This window comes from Monopterus albus, unplaced genomic scaffold, assembly GCF_001952655.1.
Source record: "Monopterus albus unplaced genomic scaffold, M_albus_1.0 scaffold40.1, whole genome shotgun sequence".
Lineage (NCBI taxonomy): Eukaryota > Metazoa > Chordata > Actinopteri > Synbranchiformes > Synbranchidae > Monopterus > Monopterus albus.
The window spans coordinates 1990452-2001075 of record NW_018127920.1 but is presented as its reverse complement, the minus strand read 5'-3'; the positions used below and the strand labels follow the sequence as shown (position 1 = coordinate 2001075).

The 10624-nt window shown below is 42.0% G+C and overlaps 1 protein-coding gene across 2 annotated transcripts in view; it reads left to right on the top strand.

Annotated features, from left to right (window-relative positions):
• The window catches only part of adgrd2 (adhesion G protein-coupled receptor D2), a 65493-nt gene that overhangs the window by 34950 nt on the left and 19919 nt on the right, over window positions 1–10624 (top strand). For both annotated transcript variants that reach the window (XM_020599242.1, XM_020599241.1), the window contains exons 20-22: window positions 3901–3942; window positions 4057–4110; window positions 4321–4468. In XM_020599242.1, the coding sequence (XP_020454898.1) occupies window positions 3901–3942; window positions 4057–4110; window positions 4321–4468 (244 nt within the window). The remainder of the gene's footprint in view (window positions 1–3900; window positions 3943–4056; window positions 4111–4320; window positions 4469–10624) is intronic.

Genomic DNA, 10624 nt, shown 5'->3' with positions numbered 1-10624 from the left:
TCCCATAGCTTCATTGTGTGGCTCATCAACTTTATACCTCTGTAGTTGCTACAACTCTGCACATCACCCTTGTTCTTAAAGATCGGCACTAGTACACTTCTCCTCCATTCCTCAGGCATCTTCTCACTCTCTAAAATCCTGTTGAACAAACTAGATAGAAACTCCACTGCTGTCTCTCCTAGACACTTCCACACCTCTACAGGTATGTCATCTGGACCAACAGCCTTTCCACTCTTCATTCTCCTCAGAGCCTTCCTCACCTCATCCTTTCTAATCTTTGCTACTTCCTGTTCTACAATATTCACCTCTTCCCCCTTCTTTCCCTCTCATTTTCCTCATTTGTCAAAATACTCCTTCCATCTTCTCTGCACACTCTCCTCACTTGTTAGCACCTTTCCATTTCTGTCTTTAATCGCCCTTATCTGTTGCTTATCCTAGCCATCTCTATCTCTCTGTCTCACTAATCTGTACAAGTCCTTCTCACCTTCCCTCATGTCTAACCTGGCATATAACTCATCATATGCTTTCTGTTAGTCTCCTAAATGCTTAAATACTGGATATCCCAAACAGTCTGCTCCTGGTGTGATATCAGAACCTGATTTAAATGCTCCCTTCAACTCTTCATGGTGAAAAGAGATTAATAGCACCTGAGTTATCATAATTACATTGTAATGTACCTTGTTCTTTGTTGATTTACTATTCTCCACTCCAACATTTTCTTAACTATGCACTTGTTGGACTGATTTTGCCAGAATATTTGCCTTATCTTTATTACTTACTGCCACATCATTATGATTTTTAAGGACTGGTTTACTTGTCTTCTTATATGCCCCTGTCATATGCTGAATTAAACTCCAAACTTGTCTGAGACTTGTCCAGTCCTAACATGCTGCAAAAAGTCTGCCAACTACTTCTCTCTGCTTCTTTTATGGCTTTTTCTGCTTTTGCTCTTAATCTTTTATATTCAGTAGCATATTGTTTCATTGGATGCCTCCTCAATTTTCTGTAGGCTTTATTCTGAGCACAAACAGCTAAATTACAGGATTCAGTCCACAACAGAACAGCTGGTTTTTCCTTTGGTATCTTCTTTAATATCATGACTTTAGATGCCACTAACCTTATAGCTTCAAATATTGAACTAGTCCATTTATCTATACCCTGTTCATTTTCACATTTCTCACCTCCATCTTTGTTTCTTCCTCAAACACTTCCCAGTTTGCTCTATTATAATTAAATCTTCTTGATCCTATATTTTAATTCTTAAATACTCTTTAAAATCTATTCTGTCTGCTCTTTCACTTATACAGTATATCTTGGGACCACAAAATGTTTTTTTATACAAACTAATTCAAGTTTTTTTTTTAAAACAGCTAAAAATCTTTTCAGTTCTTGTCCATTGGCTGTTCTTCTAGCATGCCACTGCAGGGCATAAGCCATTAACAAAATACTAATCATCAAATAGACCTTCCTCATTTATCTCTTTTCAACTTCAACGCAGGATCATCTCATCTTCCATTTATTTGTTGTGACCTTGTCTCAGAATTTTGTGAGCAAAACATTACCCAAAGCTCTTGCGGAGTTATGCCTACAATTCCCAACAATCTCTCAGCACCAGTAGCAACTTTTCATGCTGCATCTGACTTGTTTATGGCCACCAGTTTAATTGCCACATAGTCTCTGCCAGAAAAGATTTTTTGTTAACCAAAACAAAATCCTCAGGAATTACAAACTTATTTCCAGGTGTTCCTAGCTGCCAGAGAACTAGCATGAAACACATCACCTATTTCCTTATTTAATGCTTTTGAAAGCTTAAAGGGGTTAACAGACCCAAAGCCTGATGTTAGGGTTGGACAGGTACAGGTGGACCCAATACACAGACTCAGGAGTTTTTTAAATAAGGAACGGGTACCAGGTGGAGGAGACAGGAGAACAGAGACCGAGCAGGTTCTGGTAAAGACAGGCAGGCAGAGTTGGTTCTGGACAGGACAGGCGGGATGAGCAGCGAAGAGCTGGGGGCAGGTCAGGCAGGGACCATTTGGACCTGGGGGACCTTGGCGTGCAAGTTGTGGAAGCCAGACAGCAGGACTCAGGGGAACCAGAGAACTGTGGCATACAGGTGAGTGGAGAAGGAGAGTTGGCTGAGGTCGGAGGGAAGAGTAGCGGGTATTGCTGACAATACCTTGTTGGTGTTGCAGGTGAGTTGACAACTAGGTGACTAGTTGGGGAAGAACAAATGACAGCATGGCTAGCAGGCAGGAGGATTCGCAGTAGGCACTGTAGGTGATAATACCTTGTCGGCATTGCTTGTCAGTGTTGCAGATGAGTCAACACTGTAGCAGGAGAGCGTGCTGTAGCTGATTCGCCTACACCAGAGAGCAAGACAGTCATTGGCAAACAAGGCGTGTGATCGTCAGCAATCAGGTTAGAGAAGCGATGAACCAGTGAGGGACAAACGGAAAAAAAGGGCGTATATGTAGGGAGCTGAACTGGGAACTAGCAAGATGCAGGTGGAGGTGATTAGACCCCCACCCCAATGAGGTTGAGTCCCACCTTTGGGCATGGGCTGGGTCTGATGGTCCTTGTCTAGTTTTGTGTCTCTGCTGTTTCCAGTGTTCATGTTCAAGTCCCAAGCTGTATGTTATTTTGTGTAGCTGATGATTCCAGTGCAGAGTAAAATCTTGCAGTCTACAAATTTCAAACAAACCACAGGCAGAGCCTCCAGTCTCCCTTCATGCATTGCATATGTTTAATGCTTTATATACTGTGGGGAGCTTAATCTACAACAATTCATCATATACTACAAGATTCATGTTTGTAGGGTTGCTGTCCCTTGAGAACCATATATTTCTAACAGATAAGTGACAATGAATTTTACACCTAATACATGGGCAGTTAAAAAAATAGCTTATAACATAAGAAAATTTATTTAAAAAGGTACTCTTAATTCTTCACAGTATTCAAAAATTTCAAATTCATAATCACCAGATTTGGAGATATGTGGTTTTCACTGAATCTGAAAAACAAACTAGTATTATAACTCTAGTGATCAAATAAATGTAGGGATGTAAAAGGTATAATATTCACCTCTGACTTGTAGTGGAGTTGAAATATAAAGTTGCATAGAAGTACAAGCAATGTGCATTGAATTTGTATTTTAGTATTCTTTGAGATAGTCTGGTTTACACCACCAGAGGGCTTTTCTCAACAAAAACAGCAGCTAAAGGTTCCAGTATAGTTTACTAGAAGTAATATCAGCTTGTCTCCAGCTATTTCTGGACTGCAATACTGTCGATGCATTCTGCACTGACTGTCTGAAAATGTGCACTGTTCGCTCAGTAGTGAGGTGATTGGATCTTGCCTTTATGATAGTGGGCTTGTCACACTGCCTTCCAAAATGGAGGTGGAACACCTACTGTACTACCCCTCTGCCTTCTAGTGTGATTGGACAACATACACACAGTACAAACTTCCTCTTTTTAAGTGTAACACAGTCTTAAGAGGTGTTTGGGCTTGTACTGCTGCAGTGGAATATTGATGGTTGGGTGAAGGGATCATATTTTTATAGTATTTCCAGATCTTGAGTACATCACTTGAATTTTAAAACAAGAGAGAGCCAGTCTGGATTAAGTTCAGATGGGTTCTGCATGCCACACCCTGCTGAATCCAAGTGAAGTTTGTGCCAAAAGGGAGTACACAACCACACAGACTGAAAGCATGGAAAGGTATTTAGCAATGTGTTCCTCTTTTTGTTGGTAAAGAGAAAAGCATGGTTTGACTGAGAAAACAGAGTGGAGCTCTAATTGGACTTGATGTAGATCCATATTGTCAATCAGAGCTGTATGAATGGAGTTTATTCTTCTCCAGCTTTCGTCTTCTAATGTGTCTTTCTCCTCTCCACAGGGGCTGTACATCTTCTTAGTGTATGCTGTTTACAACAGTGAGGTAAGAAGGCACTCAGTGCATTGTTAGTGCCGCTGCCTGCTGCCATTGCGGCAGAATATCAGAATGTATCTTTGTATGGTATGTGAGTGGGTGTAAAAGCTGCTTCTCATCTAGGTGAGGAATGCCATAAAGAGGATCAAAGAAAAGAGAAAGGCCTTATCTTTCACGGTGAGTGAGTAAAAAGCACACAGCAGTGATCAGATCCATCAGTAGGACAGAAAATAAATTCCCTCCTTACAAATGTTTATTTTACTGGAACTCTGACCACTCTACTTTTGTGTGGGCAATTATAGTGTTAGTGTAGCAAACTAGTACATACTCTTTGTGATAAGTTCATCTTTTTGCAGCACTTCTGATTGGGCTGTGATGTATTTACAGAACTGTTCCCAGCCAACCAGCTTCCTGCCTTCCCAGAGGGCCCCAGTCACCTCCTGGGGCCGCAGTCCACTGACCCCCTCCAGCGCTGAGACCAGTGAGACCTCTGGACCCCCCAGCTCCTCCTCCACATCGCTGGTCATCAAAAATGGTGGGCTGCACCTGGCGTTGGTCTGTGCATGTGTGTGTGTGTGGTATGATCTTTTCTCTAGTGTTATTTATGAGCCTTGAGGTGGCGGTGGGGGGGCAACTAAAGAGGCAAATTGCATTTGTTATTATTTGTGCAGGTAAAGCTGAAGACTGCAGGTAAAACTGGCATTGCAGAAAACTATGTTTGGTCTCATAATCATGAATGATCATGGCTTGTATAGTCATGTAACCTGGAAAACAAGAAAATTATGAAATGTGGGAAAATGTGACATTTTGAAAAAATGGATATTATTCAGAAACAGGATCTGATGATGAATATCAGTTTTAAACATAGGTGTTTCTTAAATCAAGCACTGTGTGGTATAGCATGCTCCATTGTCTGAAGTGACATCCATTCACAGTACTTTGAAAATAACATGCTACATTTGGGTTCTATGGGGAAATATCATTTGGAACATGGGAGAGGTTTCATTTGGGGGTTTAACATGTTTACACTACAGGTCTGATGTCCACTGAAAGAGAGTGAGGGACAATGAGTCTTCATGTCATCTGTGCTTTAGCAGACAGATAATTTATTCATTATTTCATGATTTTGGTCTTATATATCATGAAATACATCTCTCTCTGTGTCTTTTGTCATGGTCATGCTTCATCTGGAAACTTTAAATTGCTGAAAGAGATCCCCACCAGGCCCCCATAAAATACCATATCAACATCACAGTGAGAATGATGGCCTACTGGTTGAATAAAGGATATATTTTTAATTTGTATATGAGGCTTGCGCCTCTGTCCGCAGATAAAGTTGATGTAGATAAAGAGTTGTAGTTCAGAATTTCAAAGTCAATGATGTCATTATTCCAAAAATAAGACTAACTATTAAAAAATTCAAGTGTGAATAAATAAAACATTTCAATACATTTTCATATGACTTCCATATAACATAAGCTGGACCAGTTCAGCAGAGACAGCAGAAGCTGCAAGTGGACTGCTCCTGTGAACACTGACTGGCTGTCATGATCCATCCCTGGCTTCTGGGTTGAGACTCTTATTTTGGAAGACACTTCCTGGTTTTCACAGTATCACCAGCTCCAGTTTTATCACAACTAATCAGTGGATGACACAAGTCACCTGTGGCTTGTTGTGGCCTCATACAATTTTGCCAGATCTATGTTGTCTATTAGTTGCCAAATCATTGTCATATCTGCCATGAGGACTATCCAGCCACTCTCCTGTATGGACACATCCCTGGCCATGTGCTGACCTGTTTTTTTGTTTTAGTTTGACCCTCCCTGTACCTTATGGATCTGTAAGTCTGTCTAAACCCCTGTCTTTTTCCCCGCTGCCTGTTTTATGTGGAACTCTGTGTTGTAGCAGTATTTTTAGTTTTCTTCTGAGCTCTGTATACTGTATTCTCCTGTGTGCAAACCTCAGAGGTTTTTTGGTTTTTGTCAGCCCCGGACTATCATTGCCAGTCTGTGCAGCTGCCTGTTCACTTTCCAGGTTCACTCCTTATTATTTTATCTTCAGGCCCTCACCTTGTTACCTACCTGCTGGTCCTTTGTAGCTGCTGTAAAGACTCACCTGCTTATGCTCCAAGTTCACAATCTTGCCAGGTTTACGGTTCACCATCTCTCCACTGCTGCCTTTTGGACTCTCCTGTCATCCTCTGCTCATTTTTCCTGCAGGAATAAAGAAATAAACATGAGAGATGAGATTATTTTATTCTGAGGACTTCCTCTACTAGCTGAGCACATTCATCCCTCGTTATAATGATAAAACTATTTAACAGCTCGCTATCTGGTGTCTTGCATTTGGGTTCCTATAAAACCAAACCTTGACATTACAATCTGGCCACTCTCGGACCCAGCTGACACCATAGGCAGGGAACTCATTACTTATTATGACTTCCTCCAGCTATTCTTCAGTGTCTACAACATTGCGTGAACTACAGGAAGAAATCGATCATTGTCTGTCATCTTTTTTCTACCTTGCTGTCAGATGAGATTTTTGAGCATGATAAATATAGGGATTATCCTCAATTTATTTCATAGAAAAATGTGGCTTTTTCTCTACTCGGAGATCTCAGACGTGCTTTGGCTGATTCTCTTCAACACACCAAACCAACCCCTTTCTCTATGATCCCATCAACTAACGGTTACATGGTTCTCCAGAGTTTGAGCAACAGTCCTGCCAGTCCTGCAGCTGTCTCCGGAGAAGCTATTCCCAACTCAGGATTGGGGTAGTACGCTTGGACCCCGTCTCTGTCTGTCGCATTTAGAAATGAATCACTGTTGTCAGCCAGCTGAAGTAGCCCTGAACTCCTCAGAGGCTATAGACAGCCTTTCTCGACTCCAAGCTGTAAAGGCAGACCCCCTTAGTGCCTGTTCGGTTCCAGCTTTTGAACTCAATTTAAATCTTGTTTAGCCATTCATCCAGGAGTGTTTGGGCTGAGGAAGTCTATGACTAAGAGCCAGCCCAAGGGCACTGATCAATCAATGCCACAGCAGTGCGATCAAGAGCCTCCACCTGCCATTGAATCTAAGCCCTGGCTCTACCCGGACACTGTCTCCATCTGTTCCTCAGCCACTGTCTGCCTTCAGGAAGAGAGGTTTGGGGCACAGGTGGCTGACCACACCCTGTACACTAGACTCAGAGCCTCAGACCACCAGTCAGAGGCTATAGACAGCCAGCTCACCCAGAGACTGTTCAGAACATTTTCAACCCAGCTCATTTTTCTGACACTTAGTCTGCCTTTTTCTTAGCCATGGCGGCACTTCCTTGGCAGGGCATAATCACAGTAACAAAACTAATACAATGCTAAGCACAACAAAAAACCCTAAACTCAAGGGTTACATGACTGACTATCCTTTTAGCAGCTTTTTCAATTTAGCCTTGAAACACCTAAAAAAGTTGTAACATTATCATCTGGTTGAAAGTCCATTGAGACGTAGCTTTCACAGATAATACAGACTGCATAAATGTGGTACAGCAAAAAGGTACAATACAGTCTCCCACAGAAGCTATTCCTAATGATTTCATGGAATGTGCCGAGAGGCAAAAACAAAGTTAAACAAGGGAAAAGGAGCCAAACTGTTTAAAATTTTGTACACAAGACAAATTTGAATTTAATCAAAAATTCTCAAAAGTATGGGGTTTTCCAGTAACCCTACAGTGATACTGCATTTTTAAATCCAAACTTTGTTTATACAAAGACTCTAATAGTCTCTCCTGCTTGTTCCAGCATGTAATGCATACGGCAAAGGGTCATAGCATACATAAATATCTCAGCTGCATCCATAGACTACTTCAAATTTGTTATAATTTACCAAGTTGTATTTCATGTGGTTTTTTAAAAAACTTTTTCTAAAATTAGGATTTGGCATCAATATAATGCCAAGATAATTACATTTGACTATTTCATTCTTAAATTGTTCCACCCCTGATGAAAATATTTACATCCTTTCATCTTACATTTAGGCTAAGACATGATTAACAAAGCCATTGTATGATCCCTCCATGGCAGCTGTCAACTTTGCAGCTACTATTTCAGGTATTATTGCATGTGTATATTCAACAGTGTCATCAGTATACATGTGAAATTCAACCTCATGATACCGTTATGGATATTTTTTGAATAACGCAGTTAAGAACAGTAGTTAGAAAATGTATATTTTAGGCAACTTAATGCATTCACTTGGTCCACTACCGCCTGCCATACTTGTTCTTGCTGTTTTACTACAGCAGCTGTCTTCCCATTTTGGGGGATTATGTGCTTGGCGCACCTATGAGTGGGCATGCTCTGTGGGTCTGAAATATGCTGCACATGTCACAGATGGGTGTGCTCAAAAACCCAACCAGTATGGTGCATTCGTTGGTCGTGGTCATCGTTCATTTTAATGCCAATATTTAACATGAGGCATGCCAGCACAGCCAAATGGAATGCAGCTTGTATGTAGGCATCACTACATGTGTGATAAACCTTGCAGTCTGTTGAAGAACACACATTCAATTGAATTACTTAGACCTGGCTTCATCTAGCCACACCTCCTCAAACAGGTTTTGCCCTCATGAAACACATTAAGCCAGCATATATATTGCTTGGCAGACTCTAAGGTACTCTCAGTGGCAGGGTAATGATGTGAGAGCAGACCCACCAAGGCTGGAGACTGAACAATTCTGGAAGAGCATATGGGAGAAGGAAGCATCACATAACAACAATGCCCAGTGGCTGGTGCACCTGCGAGTAGACCACAGCAACCTCCCTGAAAAAGATCTAGTAACCATCACAATGGAAGACTTTCAAGAGAGGGTCTCAAGTATGAAGAGCTGGACAGAACCAGGCCCTGACATGATCCACACCTACTGGTTAAAAAAGCTAACTTCACTCCATGAGTGCCTGGAGGGACAAATGAACCAGCTACTAATGGATGTAACCCACCCTGAGTGGTTAACTGAAGGCCGGACAGTCCTGATCCTGAAGGACCCTCAGAAGGGAGGAGTACCATCCAACTACCGCCCAATAACCTGCCTCTGCACAACATGGAAGCTCTTGTCAGGAATCATAGCATCATAGCAGCTAAGATGAGCCGGCACATACCTGTAGTACCTACCAAAGAGATGCTCTGTCCCCGCTGCTGTTCTGCATAGGGCCGAACCCTCTCCGCCAGATCATCACCAAGAGTGGTTACAGATACTGATTACGGAATGGAGCAACCATCAGCCACCTCTTCTACATGGATGACATCAAGCTGTATGCCAGGAGTGAACGAGACATCGACTCACTGATCCACACCACTAGGATCTACAGCCAGGACACTGGAATGTCATGCGAACTGGATAAGTGTGGTCAAATGGTAACAAGGAGGGAAGGTAGTCAGAACTGAGGGGATTGTTCTACCAGAAAGCAACATACTTCCGGGTTGCAAGGGAGAGCAAACGTTTACTGCTCCTGTCTGTTCTACAATTTTTCACATCTTCTACATTTTCAAGTCTTTGAACAAATTCTACAACTATTAAAATGCCTCCAAAAGGGAAAAAAGCTAATAAATCAGAAGCGAACGAGGAAGTTGAGGCAGAAGAGGATTATATTTCAGCGGCGCAAGTAACAGAGATGTTGAGTCAGTAGAAGCAGATGTACACCGCACTGTTGAGCCAACAACAAGACAACTTCAAAGGTTTTGTGCAACTACTTATGAAGACAAATAACAAGAGACTCGACGACATGACCAGAGAAATACAGGAGATAAAAACGAGTTTGCAGTTTACCCAGCGAGATGTGGATGTGATTAAAGCTGCCATGGGTGAACAGAAAATACAAACCAAGGAAACAAGGGATGATGTCTACAAAACTTGTGAGAGTTTAATAGCCATAACGGATCAAATGGAGCATTTGGAAGTACTGTCCAAGCGAAAAAACCTGATCTTTGAGGGAATCAAGAAGTCAGCTGGAGAAAGCTGGACGGAAGTGAAATGTAAGGTGAAGGAAATATTAAAGGAGAAACTGAAAATTCATCAAGAAATTGAGATGGAGCGGGCTCACAGAGTTGGGAAAACTTCTGATCGGGGACAGAGGGCAGTGATGGTAAAGTTGATGAAAGAGAAGGATAAGGCACACATACTGCAACAAGCAAAGAAGCTTAAAGGATCTAATATTTATATAAATGAAGATTACACCGAGTCTGTGAGGAAGAGAAGAAGGGAGTTGATGCCGAGGTTAAGGGAGGCCAGGGCGAGGGGAGACATTGCGTTCCTGCGGTATGACCGACTAGTGACCCGTCCTCGGAACCAGAATCCAGGACCTATGACCAGCACGCCGAGGACCAGTATGCAGAGACAAGGAGAGTATGAAGGCGTTGCTGGACCCTCAGCTGTATGAAGAAACACGCAGGTATATTGATATCTGCGAGGGCAGATGAGCGTTGGAACTAACAATTAGCAGGAACCAACAACAAGTATGACCCACGTACGGAATGAGGCAAGTGATTTGCTACAGAGGTTAATAGTTTTTGAGGGATTGGATCAGGAACTGAACACAATTGAAGACACTGAACAACATTATCATGAATCGGACAATGACTTTGACCCTGAAAAAAACTCTTTTAAGAACTCTGATAATAACTGCAAGTATTACACGGATGAGCAGTTTAACAGCAATGTT